This window comes from Somniosus microcephalus, chromosome 13 (assembly GCF_052327205.1).
Source record: "Somniosus microcephalus isolate GS21.2 chromosome 13, FLI_Smic_1.0, whole genome shotgun sequence".
In the NCBI taxonomy this organism is placed as follows: Eukaryota; Metazoa; Chordata; class Chondrichthyes; order Squaliformes; family Somniosidae; genus Somniosus; species Somniosus microcephalus.
The window spans coordinates 185,230,678-185,253,652 of NC_140999.1; the positions used below are offsets into that span (position 1 = coordinate 185,230,678).

General features: G+C 46.4%; 1 protein-coding gene across 5 annotated transcripts in view; it reads left to right on the forward strand.

Annotated features, from left to right (window-relative positions):
* The window catches only part of slc52a3-1 (solute carrier family 52 member 3-1), a 63,330-nt gene that overhangs the window by 29,700 nt on the left and 10,655 nt on the right, over window positions 1-22,975 (forward strand). For all 5 annotated transcript variants that reach the window (XM_086005795.1, XM_086005796.1, XM_086005797.1 and 2 more), the window contains one exon: window positions 16,314-16,437. In XM_086005795.1, coding sequence (XP_085861921.1) covers window positions 16,314-16,437 — 124 coding nt within the window. The remainder of the gene's footprint in view (window positions 1-16,313; window positions 16,438-22,975) is intronic.

Consider the following 22,975-nt stretch of genomic DNA (forward strand, 5'->3'; position numbering starts at 1 on the left):
GAACCCAGTCCTTCATACGGTACAATATCCGCTTCCACGAATTGAGGATATTTTCGCCTCGCTATCTGGAGGTAAACGCTTCACCAAAATTGATCTAGCCCAGGCGTACTTGCAAATGGAGGTAGAAGAAGCTTCGAAACATTACCTTACGATCAACACTCATAAAGGTCTCTATCAATACAACCGGCTGGTGTTTGGAGTAGCATCAGCTCCGGCTATTTGGCAAAGGGCAATGGATCAAGTCCTGCAAGGGATTCCAGGGACCCAGTGTTATTTGGACAAAATCTTGGTAACGGGCAAAAATGACGGTGATCACCTCGCCAACTTGGAGAAGGTGCTTACCAGATTAAAGGAGTATGGGCTACGAGCTAATCGCCACAAGTGCGAGTTTTTCCAGAAACATATCTCATATTGTGGCCACGTCATCGATGAAGAGGGGTTACATAAGTCCCCTGACAAGATTGAGGCAGTAGTCAAGGCTCCAGCACCGGAAAATGTTTCACAACTGAGGTCGTTCCTTGGGCTGGTAAACTACTACCACAAGTTCTTACCAAATTTGTCTACGGTATTACACCCACTGAACACCCTACTGCAAATAGGGGTACCATGGAAGTGGGATGACGAACGTAAACGAGCTTTCCAGAAGTGTAAAGAATTGATCACATCAAAAGAGGTGTTGGCCCATTTCAACCCAGCACTACCAATTCGCTTGGCATGTGATGCATCACCCTATGGTATTGGAGCGGTGCTGTCACACAAATTCCCAGACGGGTTGAAGAGGCCAGTAGCCTTTGCGTCTCAGTCACTAACCTCAGCCGAGCGTAACTACGCCCAGATTGACAGGGAGGCCCTCAGCCTAGTGTGGGGAGTAACAAAATTCAACCACTATCTGCATAGGCAGAAGTTCACTTTGCTGACTGACCACCAGCCACTTGTCTCCATCTTTAATCCTAAGAAGGGCGTTCCAGTGATGACTGCACAGCGGTTACAAAGATGGTCCCTGTTTCTAGGGGCGAATCAATATGAAATAGAATATAAAGGCACAAAACAGCATGGGAACGCTGATGGGCTATCGCGCCTGCCACTGCCTACTGTGGAGGAAGCACCAGCAGTGGACCCTATCGAGATATTTTATTCGTCAATAATTGAATGATTGCCAGTAACAAATGCGGATATAGAGAAGGAGACCCGCAATGATCCGACGCTGTCGCGGGTATATGAATTGACGGTGAGGGGATGGCCAACACATGGCGACTCACTGTTGTCAGCATTCTCATCCAGAAGAGAACAGCTGTCAGTATGCCAGGGGACAGTGATGTGTGGATCCAGAGTGGTGATTCCACCCAAGTTAAGGGAGAGAGTGCTAAATGAGCTACATGAAGGTCATCTGGGGGGAGTGAAAATGAAAAGCCTTGCTAGGGCTTATGTGTGGTGGCCGGGAATCGATCAACAAATCGAAGACCTAACTAAGAGCTGCTTAGGATGCCAGAAGGTCCAAAATGCACCACCACATGCCCCTCTACACCCATGGGAGTGGCCCTCCTCTCCATGGCAATGGGTGCATATTGATTTTGCTGGTCCATTCATGGACTCAATGTTCTTAATAGCAGTGGATGCTCATTCAAAGTGGCCTGAGGTGATAAAAATGTCTTCAACCACTACAGAGAAAACGATTGCAGTCCTATGGACCATATTTGCCAGAAACGGGTTGCCAGAGCAGATTTGCTCTGATAATGGACCACAGTTTGTGTCCGACGAGTTCCAAAAATTTATGAGAAGGAATGGGGTAAGGCATTACACATCCGCCCCGTATCATCCAGCCACAAATGGATTGGCTGAGAGGTTCGTACAAACCTTTAAGAAGGCGATAAAGGCCATGTGTGACGATGAAATTCCACTACAGCATAAGATGGACAATTTCTTATTAGCCTACCGAAACGCGACACATGCAGTTACCAACCAGACCCCGGCCATTATGTTCTTTAACCGAAGGTTGAGATCTCGTCTGGACTTGCTCAGACCAAATGTGCGAAGAAATGTTGAGGACAAACAATTCCAGCACATCAATGAGAAGCCGACAAGGAGCTTCAATGTAGGGCAACCAGTCTTGGCCCGTGACTATCGAAATGGCAACCCGGAACGATATGTACAAGGCAGGGGCCATTAATGTACACAGTGGATGTCGGGGAGAACATTGTGAGATGCCACGTCGATCAGATCTTAGCGTCACAGGAACGCGTCAACCCCATGTCTCGAGTACCTGGGGATGAACCCGACATACCGGTAGCATCTACTTCAGACCCAGTAGCAGTGGAACCCGATGAACTACCCGATGGAAAGGGGCCAGAATCGCCTCTGCACCAAGAACAAGAACCTCTGGAAAGGCGCTTTCCCGAAAGGGTCAGGAAGCCGCCCCAAAGACTGAATCTATAAATGGACTTTTGTTGTTTAATGTACATGTTGAAATGTTAATTGTTATTTGAATATTAGGGGTACTACTAATCTAAAAGGGGAGGAATTGTAGTGTATGTGCCTTTAAGTCAGAACTACTTTTACAGCTCCTGTATACTGTAGTACCCGGCAGTGACCACACCGGTATATAAGCTTTGCGCATGCCTCTGTACCCCCTGTCTTGAGACTACCCTCCTCCAGTAAAGACCTGTTTATTGTTAATGCACAGCATCCGTGTGATGATTTAATAACAACATATCCTCTGAATCACGGATCCAACAGTGTGCACCATTGGATGTGGCTTAGTGAGTTGTAGTGAATGGTGAGACATAACGGTACCCCCCACAATGGCGATGAGTGTGAAAGGAATGGCTTGGGCATTGTAGGGATGCTTTATGGTGCTGTGTGGGGTGGTGCCAACCTGGCGTATCATGTGGCAGCCAGGGTGTACAGAGTCAAGTGAAGTAAATCTGACCATGGTGAGGTCATCCCTGGACTCCCAGGCAGCAATGTGGTTGGGTGCTGATGGCCTCTGTCCTGTGCTGCATCAGGTGATTGCGGAGAAGGTGGGCATTGTTGCTGGTGCTGCTGGTGTTGTGGCTGATCGTGGTTAGATTCTGAGGACCAAGGTGAGATTTTTTCAAGGGCACCGATGCTGATGGAATAGATGGCAGGAGAGGTTGAGATGACAGAAGCAATCTGTCAGTGGTGAGAGAGGTTGTTCCAAAGAGGTGACACTGGATAGAGAGTTTGCTCCAAACACTTGCAACCTGCATAAAGCTCAATCTGTCTTCCAAATGCAGTAAGCAACAGCTTCTGAGCTTGGAAAGTGAAGACCGATGAAATGGGAGCTTTTATAGACCATTTGCAGCTGTCAAGTTAGTAAATCATCCCATGCTGACACAGCACCCGACCTCCTTACCTGTCGTGATCTCCAAGCAGCGGGGAAGCCATTGGCGAACTCTAAAAATCTAAAGGTGAGCTTAAAATGCTATTTAATTGCCTCCCTACCCGCTGTCAAAAACATTTTTTCCCCAGCTGACCCACCACAAAATGCGCCCACTGACCCCCAAAACATTCCCCCATAGATTCTGTCCTTGACCCCTCCGGGACATCCTCCCGCTCCAGCATTGTAACATTCTCCATAACCAATACTGCCACACCACCTCCTATCCTCCCTGAACACCTTATATCCAGGAATATTTAATACCCAATCCTTTTTTGAGCCAGGTCTCCATTATTGCCATGACAACATATTCCCATGTGGCTATTTGCACCTGCAACTCACCAACCTTGTTTACTATGCTTTGTGTGTTTACATACATGCAATGTAAACCTATCTTAGACCATCCTGTATTCTCTCTTAGTCTGACCCCACCTAATACCTTACAATTTCTTACTTTAGTGCTCTCTGCCTCTCCCAATCCTTTGAGCACTTTTTTTCCCCTTTCTAACGCTACTTCCTGGTGCCCATCCCCCTGCCAACTTAGTTTAAACCTTCCCCAATAGCGCTAGCAAACCTCCCCGCGAGGATATTGGTTCCGGCTCTGTTGAGATGCAACCCGTCCAGCCTGTACAGGTCCCACCTCCCCCAGAACCAGCCCCAATGTCCCAGGAATCTAAAGCCCTTCCTCCTGCACCAATCTCTCCAGCCAAGCATTCATCTGTTCTATCCTCAAATTTCTAGACTCACTCACGCGTGGCACCGGGAGTAATCCAGAGATTACTACCTTTGAGGTCCAGCTTTTTAATCTCTTTCCTAGCTCCCTGAAATCTGCCTGCAGGACCTCATCCCTCTTTCTACTTATGTCATTGATACCGAATGGACCACGACCTCTGGCTGTTCACCCTCCCCCCTCAGAGTGTCTTGTAGCCGCTCAGTGGCATCCTTGACCCTGGCACCAGGGAGGCAACTTACCATCCTGGAGTCACATCTGCGGCCGCAGAACACCTGTCTGCTCCCCTAACTATTGAATCCCCTACCACTATTGCTTTCGCTATCTTGGCTCTGGCTGTACTCCCCAGCGGAACCATCGCCCTCACCAGTACTCAGAACAGAATACTGGTTGGAGAATGAGTTGCACTCCGGGGACTCCTGCACGACCTGCCAGGTCCTCCTCTTCTGTCTGTCGGTCACCCATTCCCTCTCTGCCTGCACACTCCTTAGCTGCGGGGTGACCACATGCTATCCACAAAGCTCTCAGCCTCGCGGATGCACCGCAGTGACGTCAGCTGCTGCTCAAGCTGAAGCTGTTACACATCACAATATGATTATTTTCAAGTGCCCAAACTTGGTTGAGAGCAAGAAGTGTACAAACGGACATTTAAAGTTTGTTGGGAGAGCTTCCTGGATGTCGTGAATCAGTCCCTTAGCTCTAGCTCTCTCACTCACCATTGTCAGCATTTTCTAGGTGAGTTTTTCCTCTTCTTCTCATCAGCTTTGGTTTCTTTAAATACTTGTATCCTGTAAATAGTTACAAGCACTCTTGGGCAAATCCATTATCAGAGGTGAAACAGCTAAAAGTTTAACCAACAGCCAATCCAACAAGAAATTCAAGAGAAACTTTTTCATTCAGAGAGTGGTGAGAATGTGGAACTCGCTACCACAGCAAGTAGTTGAGGCGATCCAGGCCTCTTGATTACTGGACTAATAATCCAGAAGCTAGACTAATGATCCAGAGACATGAGTTCAAATCCCACCACGGGAGCTGGGAATTTAAATTCAGTTAATTAAATAACGCTGGAATTAAAAAAAAAAAAAGCTAGTATCTCAGTAATGGGGACCATAGAACCACCGGATTGTTGTAAAAACCTATCTGGTTCACTAATGCCATTTAGGGAAGGAAATCTGCTGCCCTTAGCCGGTCTGGCCTATATGCGACTATCACTGCCCTCTGAAACGGCCCAGCAAGCCACTCAGTTGTACCAAAGCGTGAAGACACGGACTGCAACGGTTCAAGAGGACGGCTCACCACCACCTTCTCAAGGGCAAGTGGGGATGGGCAGTAAATGCTGGCCATGCCAGCGACGCCCACATCTTGTGAACGAATAAAAAAAAAAATGTCGATAGGGTGAGAGGAAGTAAATAAAGTGGGAGGAGGCTCGTGTGGAGCATAAACACCAGTGGAGCATTGATCAGCTGGGACGAATGGCCTGTTTCTGTGCTGTAAATTCTATGTAATGTAATTCTATGTAACCTTGGCAAACATTGAGTCATAAGCAGGAGCTATAACATTCTGCTTGGCCAACCTCTCAATGGGGCAGCATCTAAAAATTGGCTGAACCAACTCTTTCAATCCATTTGTTTTAGGGACTGGTTTCAATTTTTATCTAAATTGAATCTGGATGCATTCAGCATTTACAGTGGAATATTTGCCCTGGAACAGTACATCCGTTGCATGTTATCGAATTACAGTGTGACACACACTCAAGGTATTGTGCTCGAGAAGGAAAGGAGCAAGAATACAAATCAATCTATTTACACATGCCCAGTTTGATCTAAGTTCACAGCAGCAAGACGTGAAAAGTTTTACAAAGTAAAGCTGCATAATGTAACATGTACTTTAATGCAAAAACAGCCTCAACTTGGAGAGAAATACTTATTTATAGCTGCTACCTTGAATCATAGACGTTTATGGCACAGAAGGAGGCCATTCGGCCCATCATGCCTATGCTTCTCCTTTCTCCTACAGTATAGTTGTGACAGCCACTGATTTGTATCTCGTGGCTATCTGCTCCTGCAAACATTACAGGTCCCTGACCGTCAGCAGTCTGTGTTCCTTGCTGCAGCTTAGGTTGTTTAGCAACCTGCGGAGGAGATGCCTTTGTAGGTCACAGTGACCTCAATGTGCTCTGTTTCCTGCTCAATCGCTCCAGGATGTTTTTATGCAGGTGGCCTCACATTTTCCATGGGTCCTTAAAACATATCACCACGTTAATAATGGGGCAGTAATTCCTCCCCAAACACGTGAGTACGGAAGGGGTACTCACGCGTCTGGCCGGAGGAAATGCCGGTTTTCAGCATGCACAGCGCATGTGCTGAAAACCGGCATTTCCTCTCCTCCCACCCAAGAGTTGAAGAGGCTAGCGCATGCGCTGTAGGGGGCAGCGCGTGCGTCTTGGATTTCCTCTGTTTTGGGGGATTTGCGCATGTGTAAAGGCCTCCGGTCTTTACGCTTGTAAAAAGCACACGTAAGTATTTATTTTTACAGGTAAGTGGTGTTTTAGTGTAATTTCAAATTTTTTTCCATAGGTTTATTATTTTAAAGAATCTACAATAAGGTAAGTTTAGTTTTAGACCCTTTTTATTAAAAATTTATTAAAAAAAAAAAAAAAATTATTGTTAAAATTTTTTTTAAAACTTATTTATACTTAATTTAATGATTGGGATGTTTTTTAAATTTTTATTTAAAGTTTAATTAGTGTTTTGGGCCCCCGTAGTTTTCATGAGTTTGACAGTTCTTACTCTCAAACTCATGAATGAACCTTCCCCTCCCCTGATTGGTTGTACAGTGCTCACCTGATCCCAGCCGGCACATCGCACCAACTACGCCGCTGGATCAGGTAAGCACTGCGCGCTGACATCTGAACCGGGCCTGTGACAGGAAATGCAAGCAGGCCCGGGCTTCAGATGTCAGCGCGCAGGGTGAGTGCAGATCGGGGGCTTGCACGCGCGGCAAGCCCCCGACACCAAGTTCTGGGCCATTATTATTCCCTCTCTTCTCATCCAAATTGCTGAATAAGGGACACACCTGCCGACATCCATTCTTGCCGCTCACTGCCAGCAAAACGATTCACCTTTTCGGTACGGGTGCAAAGCCCACAAATGCGCAGAAGCAGCAAATTATGGGGGGCAGGGGGGCAGACGGAGCAGACGCGGGGGTTGTGAAAGTGAATTGTCCACTCCCAACGCAGAGGGTTAGTAACTACTATGCCAGGCATAGACTGCAATGTCTTCATTGAAGGAGCTGGAAAGACAGTCTCATCCTACGAATGTACGAAACTGACGGGCAGGTAAAGACCAGCTGGCCCATCAAGCCTGCCCCACACCATGATGGCCGGGACATAGAATTAAACGGAATTTACAGCTCAGAAACAGGCCATTCGGCCCAACTGGTCCATGCTGGTGTTTATGCTCCACACGATCTCCCTCCCACCCCTACTTCATTTAACCCTATCCGGATATCCATCGATTCCCTTCTCCCTCATGCACTTACCTAGCTTCCCCTTAAAGGCATCCATGCTATTCGCCTCAACCTCTCCCTGTGGCAGTGAGTTCCACATTCTAACCACTCTCTGAATAAAGATGTTTATAAGATCTTAATGATCTCTGAGTTCTTGGACAAGACACCAATAGGCAGCAGCCAGTATGTTTGAGCAATAGATCAAGGTTTATTAGGCTTACAGCGTAATATACTTAATATTAGGCGATAGTTTTAACGAGTAGCTCACAGCCCTTGGTCTCTGGGACCTCTCGGACACAGATGACATCGTCTTAAGTCTGTTCCTTTGTTCTCGCAGTAAGTCTGTGTAAAGTAGTTCTTTGAGTATCGAGATTTTAACCCTTTTCTTATCAAAAGTTGGTTTGGCCAGTGTCTGTAGTGTATGTACCTTTAAGGGGAGAACTACTTTTTACAGCTCCTGTATACTGTAGTACCGGCAGTGACCACACCTGTATATAAACCCTGAGTAGGGATCTGTACAGTTAGTTTTAGAGTAACCCTCATCCAGTAAACACCTGTTGATTGTTCCCTGCAGTCTCTTGTCTCATTATTGAAGGAAACACAACACCAAGATACACGGATCTAACAGTGGCGACGAGACGATTCAAACCTACCTGCAACTCTGCATTACCTCCCAGGGATTCGCTCCTGGAGAACAGTGAAAGAAGAAGGCCGAGTCCAGAAGCACGGGCGTCGACCATCTAGCGGAGATTTGAGCATCGCAGGGGAGGCTGTTGAGAGCTGGGCTTGGTTCTCTAGTCATGGTGGTCCAGCGAAACGTGCTGGCAACAGGTACGGCGCAGACCCTTCCCGGACAGCGGCGGCTAGAGCCGACTGACGGCACAGAAAAGGCCAAGCAGCGTCGATGGGAGAAGAGAGAGGGTAGAGCGCACAGGGCGCAGCCGTTGTTCAGGACCGAGCGGCGTCGACGGGAGAAGAGAGAGGGTAGAGCGCACAGAGCGCAGCCGGTGTTCAAGGGCCGAGCAGCGGCAACGAGAGAGAGGCGCGCAGGAAAACGCGCAGAGCACAGCCGGTGTTCAAGGGCCGAGCCGCAGCGGAGAAGAAGGGAGAGCGCGGGAGACGCCATTAAGAAGGGAGAGCGCGGGAGACGCCATTTTGAGCCAGTCTAACACACCCAAAAATGCCGAAGAGTGGCAGTATCACAGCGTTCGAAAATGAAGTCGAAGATTGGACGACATATGTCGAACGCATTGAAGTATACTGCAAGGCGAATGAAGTGCCAGATGACAAGAAAGTGCTGGTATTGTTGAATTCAATGGGTGCAAAAACGTATGGCTTACTGCGAAACCTAGTAACCCCAGAGAAACCAGTGGAAAAGGATTTTGAAAACAGTGTCAATCCTACAGGACCACTTAAACCCCACACTGCTGCTGATAGCAGAAAGATTTAAGTTTCACAAAAGGAACCAGCATAAAGATGAAAGTAATGCTGAATATTTAACGGAACTGTGCAAGCTATCGAAACACTGCCAGTTTGGAACGGGACTAGCAGATACTTTAAGGGACAAGTTCGTGTGTGGGCTTCAAAGTGAAGGAACCCAGAAAAGGCTTCTATCAGAAAAGGATCTTACGCTGGACAAGGCTTTCAGCATGGCAGTATCACACGAAGCAGCAGCACGGGGCGCGGCAGAGATACAACGGAGACCGCAAGAATATGGCACAAATGAAATATCATATGGAACAGTGAAGTGCTATTGCTGCGGCAGAACAACACACGACCATAAGGATTGCTGGTTCAAGGACCAAGTGTGCAGACAGTGTGGAAAAGTAGGACACATAGCAAGAGTCTGCAGGTCGGGAAAGAAAACCAGCAGCAAGAAATCTCCACAGGAGAAGTACAAGAAGGTACATAAGGTGACGGAGAGTAGTTCAGATGAACAGAAAAGTGATACAGACTCTGGAAGCAAGGAGCTGGGTTGTCTGAAACTACATAATGTGATCAAAATGGAGGATCACCAAACTATCTGGGTCACGCTCAAGATAGCCGGAGTCCAAGTGAAAATGGAATTGGACACAGGATCAGCCCTAACAGTCATAAACCGAAGGGACTACAAGCGGCTATTCTCACACATACCCTTGAGAGATACAGAGATCGTCTTGAAGACGTACACGGGGCAAAAAGTCTACCCCAAAGGAAAAATAAGGGTGAACGTTATATATAACGGCAAGGAAACACCAAAAATGGACCTATATGTATTGCCAGATGGAGGACCACCACTACTAGGACGTGAATGGATCTGGAAGATACAGCTAGATTGGCATTCCATACAAGCACTGACTGTAGATGCCAAAAAGGATGACGACGTCACACCTGGATGACTGTCAAAAATGCTAACTGACGCACAAGAAGTGTTCCAGGAGGAACTCGGAACACTAAAAGACATAACAGCGACGATCAAAATAGAGGAAAATGCAAGCCCAAAGTTTTCTAAGGCCAGACCGGTGCCTTATGCGATCCGCCCAGCCGTCGAAGCAGAGCTGGAAGGTTTGGAACATTCAGGAGTACTGTCCAAAGTAGACTGGAGCGAGTGGGCTACACCCATCGTTCCTGTAATGAAGAGGTCATTGAGTAATGCGCCTGGAGAACCAAAGAAGGTTCGCATCTGTGGGGACTTTAAGGTGACAGTGAACCCAGTCCTTCACACGGTACAATATCCGCTTCCGCGGATTGAAGATATTTTCGCCTCGCTATCTGGAGGGAAACGCTTCACTAAGATTGATCTGGCCCAGGCGTACCTGCAAATGGAGGTAGAAGAAGCCTCAAAACAGTACCTCACGATCAACACTCATAAAGGTCTCTACCAATACAACTGGCTGGTGTTCGGGGTAGCATCAGCTGCGGCTATTTGGCAAAGGGCAATGGATCAAGTCCTGCAAGGGATTCCAGGGACCAATGTTATTTGGATGACATCCTGGTCACGGGCGAAAATGACAGCGATCACCTCGCCAACCTGGAGCAGGTGCTCACTAGATTGAAGGAATATGGGCTCTGAGCGAATCGCCACAAATGCGAGTTTTTCTAGAAGCAGATCTCGGATTGTGGCCACGTTATTGATGAAGAGAGGTTAAATAAGTCCCCTGAAAAGATTGAGGCAGTAGTCAAGGCTCCAGCACCGGAAAATGTGTCACAACTGAGGTTGTTCCTCGGGCTGGTGAACTACTACCATAAGTTCTTGCCGAATTTGTCTACAGTACTACACCCACTGAACACCCTACTGCAAACGGGGGTACCATGGAAGTGGAATGACGAATGTAAATGAGCTTTCCAGAAGAGCAAAGAATTGATCACATCAAAAGAGGTGTTGGCTCATTTCAACCCAGCACTACCAATTCGGTTGGCGTGTGATGCATCACCCTATGGCATTGGAGCGGTGCTGTCGCACAAATTCTCGGACGGCTCAGAGAGGCCAATAGCCTTTGCGTCACGATCACTAACCTCAGCCGAGCGTAACTACGCCCAGGTTGACAGGGAGGCCCTCAGCCTAGTGTGGGAAGTGAAAAAGTTCAACGACTATCTGCACGGGCAGAAGTTCACCTTGCTGACTGACCACCAACCACTTGTCTTCATCTTTAATCCAAAGAAGGGCGTTCCGGTGATGACTGCGCAACGGCTACAAAGATGGTCCCTTTTTCTAGGGGCGAACCAATATGAAATCGAGTATAAGGGCACGAAACTGCATGGAAATGCTGATGGGCTATCACGCCTGCCACTGCCTACTGCGGCGGAAGCACCAGCAGTGGACCCTGTCAAAATATTTCATTCGACTATAATTGAACGCTTGCCAGTAACTAACGCTGATATAGAGAAGGAGACCCGAAATGACCCGGCACTGTCTCGGGTATATGACTTGACGGTGAAGGGATGGCCAACACATGGCGACTCACTGTTGCCAGCATTCTCATCCAGAAGAGAACAGCTGTCAGTATGCCAGGGGACCTTGATGTGTGGATCCCGAGTGGTAATTCCACCCAAGTTAAGGAAGGCCATCTGGGAGGGGTGAAAATGAAAAGCCTTGCTAGGGCCTATGTGTGGTGGCCGGGGATCGATCAGCAAATCGAGGACCTGACAAAGAGCTGCTCAGGATGCCAGAAGGTCCAAAATGCACCACCACATGCCCCTCTACACCCATGGGAGTGGCCCTCATCTCCATGGCAACGGGTGCATATTGATTTTGCTGGTCCATTCATGGACTCAATGTTTTTAATAGCCGTGGATGCGCACTCGAAATGGCCTGAGGTGATCAAAATGCCCTCCACCACCACGGAGAAAACTATTGCAGTCCTACGGACCATATTTGCCAGGAACAGCTTGCCAGAGCAGATTTGCTCTGATAATGGACCACAGTTTGTGTCCGAGGAGTTTCGAAGAGTTATGAAAAGGAATGGGGTAAAGCATTACACATCCGCCCCGTATCATCCAGCCACAAATGGATTGGCTGAGAGGTTCGTACAAACCTTTAAGAAAGCAGTAAAGGCCATGTGCGATGATGACATTCCACTGCAGCATAAGGTGGACAAGTTCCTGTTAGCCTACAGAAATGCGACACATGCAGTCACCAACCAGACCCCGGCCATGATGTTCTTTAACCGAAGGTTGAGATCTCGTATGGATTTGCTCAGACCAAATGTACGAAGAGATGTTGAGAATAAGCAATTCCAGCACATCAATGAGAAACCGACAAGGAGCTTCAATGTAGGGCAACCAGTCTTGTCCCGCAACTACCGAACAGAGAAATGGCAACCAGGAACGATATGCACACGGCAGGGGCCACTAATGTACACAGTGGATGTTGGGGAGAACATTGTGAGACGCCATGTTGACCAGATCCTAGAGTCACAGGAACGAGTCAACCCCATGTCTTGCCCATACGTACCTGGTGATGAACCCGACATACCGGTAGCATCTACCCCAGAAACAGTAGCATCGGAAGCTGATGAACCAACCGACGACAGGGGGCCAGAATCGCCTCTGCACCAAGAGCAAGACACTCAGGAAAGGCGCTATCCAGAAAGGATCAGGAAGCCTCCCCAATGACTGAATTTATAAATAGACTATTTTCAGCTAATGTTGCATGTTAAAAGTGTTAATTGTAATTAGTTGATATTTAATTGTTAAATGAATGTTATGGTACTGTTAATCTAAAAGGGGAGGAATTGTAGTGTATGTACCTTTAAGGGGAGAACTACTTTTTACAGCTCCTGTATACTGTAGTACCGGCAGTGACCACATCTGTATATAAACCCTGAGTAGGGATCTGTACAATTAGTTTTAGAGTAACCCTCATCCAGTAAACACCTGTTGATTGTTCCCTGCAGTCTCTTGTCTCATTATTGAAGGAAACACAACATCAAGATACACGGATCTAACAGTGTCCATATATGGTCTTTAACAAAATGACCTTTTTTAATTGGTTCTAATGGTCAAAATACCGTTGTCATTCAGACTAAGGTAGCATCCCGCCTTTCCAGTATTTTTCCACCAACTTTGCCATGTTCAGTGTTATCTTGTTTATAGTTTTACACCCCATTGGAATTTACTTTATCTCTTTCATTTCTAGCCTCCCTGATACAAGGCCTTGATACCAAGGGCCCATATCAGCGCTGTTTCACTAGTCTTGAGGTATCCAAACTATCTCACTTTAATCTACCAGATAAATACTTCCTCTCCATGATCGCTCTCATTTTATGTCCTTATACTAATTATTTTTAAAATATCATTGCAATTAGTTTTGGTAAGCGAATTCTAAGTGCTATACAGCATTATAATATGTTATTTAATGATTTAACCTTCACTCGCAGTCTGTGGTTGGTTGTTATCAAAACTTAGTCGAAACTGCTTTTGACTGCAGCTACATTTTGAACAAGTCTTAGCTTTTTTAGTTACCCAGGAGTAAATATGGGTAATATTATTTGGTCAATGGCTACACTTGAAGTTATACGTACTGTATATGATTCTCATCTACTAAATATCTCTAAATATCAGCCTTTCGTACACATTTCTCCTGAATTCCCTATTTGATTTTTTAGTGACTAACTTATATTTATATCCCCTAGATTGGACTCCCCCCCCCCCCCCCCCCCCCACCGCAAGTGGAAATATTTTCTCTATGTCTAACCTATCGAACCACATCATAATTTTAAAGACCGCTATTAGGTCCCCCTTCAGCATCGTGCCTAAACACTTTCTTATCCCTACCCCCCGCACCCCCATCTCACCCCCATCCATGTAATCTCCTGGGAGAGGAAAAAAAACCAGGAAAAAAAACTGTGCCAATAAGGGAAAAAAATATTCGACCCCCTCAGGCAATCAAAACCAGTGCAGTAGATCCAGTCAATGGGTGACATCACTAAAGGAGCTGAAAACCAAAAGAGGACTAAAGGAGCTGAAGCAGCATTGGTGAACGGATTGCCTACAGGACATGTGCATGGTGATCTACACTTACTGTAGTATCAGTTTGGAACTTGCAATAGGCACTTTCTACAGAACTTTCTTTGGAGCCATGTAAAAAAAAAAGTCCGAATGAAAAACGTCTTATGAAGAAGGTGTATTGTACAATTTTTCCATTAGACGAGGCAACATAAAGAGGGTCTTTTATGGAAAGTTATCATGCCCCACGCCTATAACCCACAAAGAAGCACAAACAGGCGCTCTGAGCTTTCATACCAAGGGACAGTTTTATGTTCAAGGTGATAACTTTGATTGGCAGGTCAGTGGACCAATCCTCATGGTATACAGTTAAGGGAGGGTCAGAAAAACCATCTTTTTCTATCTCTTTCTCATAAGAACATAATAAGAACATAAGAAATAGGAGCAGGAGTAGGCCAATCGGCCCCTCGAGCCTGCTCCGCCATTCAATAAGATCATGGCTGATCTGATCCTAACCGCCAATCCACTATCACAGAACCATCTCCTGAATCTAACAGAATTAGACACACGAAATAGGAGCAGGATCAGGCTACACGGCCCCTGGGCCCGCTCCGCTACCCACAGGGCCATGACCGATCCGAACCTAGACTCATGTCCAAATTCCTGCCCGCTCCCCGTAACCCTTAATTCCCTTTACTTCTAGGAAACTGTCTATTTCTGTTTTAAATTTATGTAATGATGTAGCTTCTACAGCTTTTTGGGGCAGCATATTCCATGGACCTACCACCCTCTGAGTGAAGTAGTTCCTCCTCATCTCAGTTTTGAAAGAGCAGCCCCTTATTCTAAGACTATGCCCCCTAGTTCTAGTTTCACCCATCATCGGGAACATCCTCCCCGCATCCACCCGATCCAACCCCTTCACAATCTTATATGTTTCAATAAGATTGCCTCTCATTCTTCTGAACTCCAATGAGTAGAGTCCCAATCTACTCAACCTCTCCTCATATGTCCATCCCCTCATCCCCGGGATTAACCGAGTGAACCTTCTTTGTACTGACTCGAGAGCAAGTATGTCCTTTCTTAAGCATGGACACCAAAACTGTACGCAGTATTCCAGGTGCGGTCTCACCAATACCTTGTACAACTGAAGCAATACCTCCCTATTTTTATATTCTATCCCCCTAGCAATGAAAGCCAACATTCCATTGGCCTTCTTAATCACTTGCTGCACCTGCATACTAACCTTTTGAGTTTCGTGCACCAGGACCCCCAGATCCCTTTGTACTTCAGTACTTTCCAGTTTCTTGCCATTAAGATAATAACTTGCTCTACGATTTTTCCTGCCAAAGTGCATAACCTCACACTTTCCAGTATTGTATTCCATCTGCCAAATCTCTGCCCACTTACTTAGCCTGTCGATGTCCCCTTGCAGGTTTTTTATGTCCTCCTCACTCACTACTTTCCCTCCCATCTCTTTCATCGCTCTCTCTGGAGAGGGAACTCTGAGGCAGTGAGAATCTTGGCTGAGGTATGAACGTGGAATAATAAGGGCTGTCAGCCCAACTAGTCTAGGGACAGCTAATTTGTAAGTGGGTTCTACCTGGAAAATAGAAAATGTTGTGTATCATTGTTACATCATATGAGGAGCATTGGAAATAAATGTATCTTACTGCAAAACAATATTCTATTCATTCAAATACTCTATGCAAAATAAACCAGTTGCTTGGTTTACAGTTGTCCTTGTCACACAATAGTCCATATTCCAAAAGGACAGGACGGTGCACGGTGGGGCATGTGTGAGATTGTGGTATCCAGTACACACAATATGGGGGTCTATGTTCGGATGACTGGGCCATGCTAACGTTTGACTAGATACGAGGCTGTAAAGGTAGACGCCAGATCGTAGGGGATGTAAGGTTCACTTACAGGAGTGACTGGTGACACGGAACACAAGATAAATCGAGTGTAGACCGTGAAATCTGAAGTAGTCTCTTTCAGTCAGTCAGCCAGCTCCTGCGTTGCTGTGCTATAGCGTGCCAGATAATTAGTTTTTGTTAATGGTTTATCTATTGGACATCCAAAGGTTATGTAATTGCAAAAGAAAGTTCTAGATTGGTATCTGTGTCAGCACAGATGTCCCTATTGTCTGGCTGATAACTGGTTTTGAAGCAACAGTTCGTTAGGGAATGTTGCAATACGAAGTTCACCAGGTTCAAGCTGATGTTTTTTTATCTCTTCCCCCTCATTTTTCAGATCCTTGGTGCTGTTGGGATCCCTCTCTCTGGTCGGCACAGCGTTTGCTACCTATAATATGGCAATGGCTGCCCTGAGCCCCTGCCCCTTACTCCAGCATTCGGAAGCTGGCACCGCTCTGATTGTGAGTACGGAATAAGAAGGAGGAATACGTACTGTCAGAAAATGCAATGCCGGGTAACACTTGTACTTGTAGTGAGTGTTAAAGAGGGATTCTCACTGTCAGGGTAGCCTTCAAAAATCAAAGGGATACAAAGTCATGTCACCATTAATGTCCTCTTGTTTTAGTTGATTATTTTGCACGTGCTCAGTGAACTTTCTGCTGATCAAGGTGAAGTATGCCAGTGTTGGGCAATGGAACACTTTCCAGTGTTGACACCCAGTGATGTCCCAACTCCATTTGCATTTCCCCCTCAGCCATCTTTGTGGCTTCTATGAGCAATGTTGTGAAGTTAATGCTATTTCTACCAAGAGCCTATTTCTTTAAAATCAATACTAATTAAGGCAAGAAAGATTTTGCAGAGGTACAACATAGACAAATCCTTTCAAGTATGTTGGTGTTTAATAAAAGATGCTTTTGCTGCGCTGCGCCTATTTGTGTTGTGCATTTAAAGTAAGCTTTGGCAAAAGAGTGGAAAGAGGAATTTGATGAATCGCTCAGAGTAATTTTCTGGCTGTAGAGCGTTAGAGTTACTGGTGCTGGCTTTCTCCCCTGGTGGTCTCACCACCCGGAATTGTACCTTTCGGCACGGTTTGAGGACTGTTCAGTTCTGTTCGCCATATCACAGGAATGGCACTAGGGCCCTGGACAAAATGCAGCAAACAGCTGTCTGTCTGATACCTGCCATCAGGCACCTGAGCTACAGGCAAAGATTACAGAAGCTGAGTTTGTTCACAATGCAGAAGACTGCGAGAAGTCTTATTGGGGTAGTGAAGACTGACAACCAGGGGACATGGAGTGAAGCTCAGGGAGAGCGGAGGTGAAAGGACAGATCACACAGAGCTACTGCACACAGAGGGGAATGGACAGATCAGATAGAACTACTGCACACAGAGGGAATGGACAGATAAGATAGAACTACGGCACACAGAGGGAATGGACAGATCAGATAGAACTACTGTACACGGGAATGGACAGATCCTAGGGTACTTAAGGAAGTGGCCCTAGAAATAGTTGATGCTTTGCTGATCATCTTCCAGCATTCGATGGAATCTGGAACAGTACCCATGGATTGGAGGGTAGCTAATGTTACCCCACTATTCAAAAAAGGTGGTAGAGAGAAAACGGGGAATTACAGACTGGTAAGCCTGACATCGGTTGTGGGGAAAATGCTAGAGTCCATTATAAAAGATGTAATAGCAGAGCACTTGGAAAACAGTGACAGGATCGGACAAAGTCAACATGGATTTACAAAAGGTAAATCGTGCTTGACTAATCTACTGGAATTTTTTGAGGATGTAACTGGTAAAATAGATAAGGGAGAACCAGTGGATGTGGTGTATTTGGACTTTCAGAAGGCTTTCGATAAGGTCCCGCATAAGAGGTTAGCGTGTAAAGTTAAGGCACATGGGATTGGGGGCAAGGTATTGACTTGGATAGAGAACTGGTTGGCAGACAGAAAGCAAAGAGTTGGAATAAACGGGTCTTTTTCCGAGTGGCAGGCAGTGACTAGTGGGGTACCGCAGGGATCAGTCCTTGGGCCCCAGCTATTCACAATATATATTAATGATCTAGACAAGGGAACTAGATGTAATATCTTCAAAATTGCAGACGACACAAAGCTGGGTGGGCGTGTGTGCTGTGAGGAGGATGCCGAGAAACTCCAGGATGATTTGGACAGGTTGGGTGATTGGGCAAAAGCATGGCAGATGCAATATAACGTGGATAAATGTGAGGTTATCCACTTTGATGGCAAAAACAGGAAGGCAGATTATTATTTGAATGGCAATAGATTGGGAGAAGGGGAAGTGCAACGAGACCTGGGTGTCCTTGTGCACCAGTCGCTGAAGGTAAGCATGCAGGTGTAGCAGGTGGTTAAGAAGGCAAATGGCATGTTGGCCTTCGTAGTGAGAGAGTTTGAGTACAGGAACAAGGATGTCTTGCTGCAGTTGTACAGGGCCTTGGTGAGACCACATCTTGAGTATTGTGTGCAGTTTTGGTCGCCTTATCTGAGGAACGATGTTCTTGCCATGGAAGGAGTTCAGCGAAGATTCACCAGGTTGATACCTGGGATGGCAGGAATGACGTATGAGGAGAGATTGGGTCAATTGGGCTTGTACTCGCTGGAGTTTAGAAGAATGAGAGGGGATCTCATTGAAACTTGTAAAATTCTGACAGGACTGGACAGACTAGATGCAGGAAGGATGTTCCCGATGGTCGGGGAGTCCAGGACCAGGGGTCACAGTCTAAGGATAAGGGGTAGGCCATTTAGGACAGAAATGAGGAGCAATTTCTTCACCCAGAGAGTGGTGAACCTGTGGAATTCTCTACCACAGAAGGCAGTAGAGGCCAATACATTAAATATATTCAAGAAGGAGTTGGATATATTTCTTAAGGCTAAAGGGATCAAGGGGTATGGGGAGAAAGCAGGGACCGGGTACTGAATTTGGATGATCAGCCATGATCGCATTGAATGGCGGAGCAGGCTTGAGGGGCCGAATGGCCTACTCCTGCTCCTATCTTCTATGTTTCTATGTTTCTATGAATGGACAGATCAGATAGAACTACTGCACACAGGGGAATGGACAGATCAGATAGAAATACTGTACACAGGGGAATGGACAGATCAGATAGAACTACTGTACACAGGAGAATGGACAGATCAGATAGAACTACTGCACACAGAGGGGAATGGACGGATCAGATAGAACTACTGTACACAGGGGAATGGACAGATCAGATAGAACGACTGTACACAGAGGGGAATGGACGGATCAGATAAAGCTACTGTACACAGAGGGGAATGGACAGATCAGATAGAACTACTGTACACAGGGGAATGGACAGATCAGAGAGAACTACTGTACACAGAGGGGAATGGACAGATCAGATAGAACTACTGTACACGGGAATGGACAGATCAGATAGAACGACTGTACACAGGGGAATGGACAGATCAGATAGAACTACTGTACACAGAGGGGAATGGACGGATCAGATAGAACTACTGTACACAGAGGGAATGGACGGATCAGATAGAACTACTGTACACGGGAATGGACGGATCAGATAGAACTACTGTACACAGGGGAATGGACAGATCAGATAGAACGACTGTACACAGGGGAATGGACAGATCAGATAGAACTACTGTACGCAGAGGGGAATGGACGGATCAGATAGAACTACTGCACACAGAGGGGAATGGACAGATCAGATAGAACTACTGTACACAGAGCGGAATGGACGGGATCAGATGGAGCTACTGCACACAGAAGGTGGGAATGTTTGGAGTAGTCTACCCAGGGAGGTGATTAAGACTGATAACATCAGTAATTTTTGGATGGCGTTTCCCAGCATTTAGTGATTCAGATATTGAACTGTGCGTTCTGTTGCTGAATGCTGGGGAAGTTCCTTCTGATTTTAATTGCAGGTCTTGACTTTTTTTCTTGTAACGTTTCTCAACCTTGCTAATGGCCCTGCTCTTGCTCAGTTTTAAAATAAATGATTAATCGTGGCTGTTTTATTTAACCTTTCTTCGCATAGCTGATCTCCTGCTGATGGGCTAGAGCAATTTCAAATATTCATTCAAAGTGAGGGAGGGTTGTGATGGAATGTGTAACGTTTTCTCACATTTTGCACCTGTACGTTTTCAGGGGATTAAAAAAAAAATCACCTTCATCCATCAAGTCTTACAATGTGTGTGGATTAAGTCCTGTGGTGGCTCTAATCAGATCATCTCAGCTGTTACAAGCCCTATAATTTCTGCCTCACAGTAACCAGTGTTTCAGAGTCCTTCATTACTTTGAGCACCTCTCCCCATTCCTACTCTCTCCTACTCATTCCTTATTCCCAGGCCTGTGCTCTGTATGATGACTATGAGAATCCTGAACACTCGCATTATTTGCCAGATTCGCGTAGGTTGTTGGGGCGTGAGATTCAGCCTGTGTTTTACTATGTGAATCAGTTGTTCTTGACTCTCTCTGAACATTACTGGCAAACCAATGCAGCAACACAACGAGCCCAGTCAGTACAGTTAACATAGTCTTTCTGCTGCTCAGAAACTGTAAATGTGTTTAACTCTTTCAGGACATTGGTCAAGCATCAGTGCTGCAGCACCAGTAAGAACAAAAGAAAGATTTATGCCTTTATATAGCACCCTTCAAGACCTCAGGACATCCTAGCGTTTTCAGCACGGGCTCGACGGGCCGAGTGGCCTCCTCCTGTGCTATAACCATTCTATGATTCTATGATCCCAAAGCGCTTTACAGCCAATGAAATACTTTTTGAAGTGGAGTCACTGTTGTAATGTAGGAAAAGCAGCAGCCAATTTGCGCACAGCAAGCCCCCACAAACAGCAATGTGATAATATTGAGCCAGAAATTCGGGTCCCCACGGGTGAGTACGCGCCGGGTACTCACGCGTAGGCCCAATGAAAGTGCCGGTTTCGTGCATGCACTGCGTATGCGTGGGAAACCGGAACTTCCGTTCCCTTAAAGGAAGGGGTTCAGAGGTCGAACGCGTGCGCCGGAGAGGCAGCGCGTACGCCTGGAACGTCCATTTTTTTTGCAGGTTTCTCCGGGAGGGTAAGTCTCCAGCAGCTACGCCTTTAAAAAGCAGTCCAAGGCCTGCTTTTAACAAGGTAAGTGGTGAATTAAGTAAAATTAAAACATTTTTTCCACAGGTTTATTATTTTAAAATACTTTAAAGAAAGGTAAGTTTATTTTTAGCCCCGTTAGAAAATGTAATTAATTTTTTCAAAAATGTAAATTATTGTTTAAAATAGTTATTTTATGTAATTTATAGTTATTTTAAAAATGTGAGTCTTCCTGTCAAATCTATGAATAGAGATTCCCTGCTACGATTGGCTCTCCATGGCCCACGTGATCCCAGGGGACACTTTGAACTAACTGCGCCCCTGGGATACGTAAGCACTGCGCGCTGGCAGTTGGAGGAGGCCCAGGATCAGAATCCCACGTGGGCCCACCACACAACGGCCGGCGCGCTAGGTAAGTGCAGGTCGGAGGCTTGCACCCGCGGGAAACCTCCAACCCGAAAATGTTTTAGGTGTTGGTTTAGGGATATATGTATTGTCCAGGACACCGGGCAGAACTCCCCTGTTCTTCTTCGAAATATTCCCGTGGGATCTTTTACGCCCACCTGAGAGGGCAGATGGGGCTTTGGTTTAACATCCCATCCAAAAGGCGGCACCTCCGACAGCGCAGCACTCCCTCAGCACTGTACTGGGAGCATCAGCCGAGATTATGTGCTCAAGTCTCAGAGAATCTAGGCTGACACTCCAGTGCAGTGCTGAGGGAGTGCGGCACTGTTGGAGGTGCCATTTTTTTGATGAGTTGAGAATTATTGGCCATCTAGGGATGGACTGGCCATTTGGGAAACCGAGCGATTTTGCATGTGTCCCCGTGAATGGCTCCATAGCGCTGTGTTATCAGTGCTGCCATTTTTCCTGTGCGAATCCCAGGCCCTGTCGGAGGAGCCAATCCGCCCCTGTGCTCATCTCCTCAGTCTCTGCATGATCAGCAGAAATGCAGAGCAAAAATGCAATAAATATATTCCACTAGCCTCCACAATCTGATTTCTTTGCAAAACTTTATGGGGTAGATTTTACATCAGTGCTCCCAGCACAGGGCTCCTTGCGATGGGAACACATGTCATGGACCTGGGCATGCAGATCAACATACAGGGGGGTATGATTTTCATTTATTAAAATTCTCAAGGGCAATTAGTGATGGGCAATAAATGCTTTGCCAGCGATGCCCACATCCCGTGAATGAATAAAATTAAAAACAATTTTTTTTCCTAGAATCTACCCTGCAGTCCCTGTATGGTACTGAACAATGTAGGTCCATTCTGTGCTGAGAAAACTGACCTCAGGTGGGGAGCTGATACAGTTGGTTTCAGCTCCCCTGGGCTAGGGAGGGGGAAATATTAGTCAGGGTTTCCATTCCCAGTCATTATCTATTGACCCCTGCAGCAAAGTGGACATCAGGTAAGCACAGAACACCCACAGTTGACTAGCTTGTCGACACTCAGTGTGAGTGAAGCATGAAGAATGACCACTTGGGCATGTTGCTGGGAAGGCGCTGGTTCCTCCCTGTACCTCAGTATAAGGACGCTGAAATATATTTTTCCCCAGTTCCCTTGGTCTCAGTGGGTCCTTCATCACCTGCGACCAGTGAATTACCCCTGGTGGCAGTGTGGCTGAGGAGGGAACCTTGGCAGAGCGAGGATTGAACCAACACGTTACCACTGCATCAAAGGGGGACAGCGAGTGGGTGCTCCAACACATTGTGCCACCGTGACACCAGGCTAAAATAAGAACTGCACCACTGCACTTGTCCTGTTTTACAGGGGCCGAGCTAACCCTGAACTCATCTTGCCCCTTACTCACCCCATTGTCCAAAGTCACACTCCACCTTTAGCCAAGACTAGTGATGAACTGGCATTAGTATTGGGGTGGTTATGGGATGGTCTAACGCAA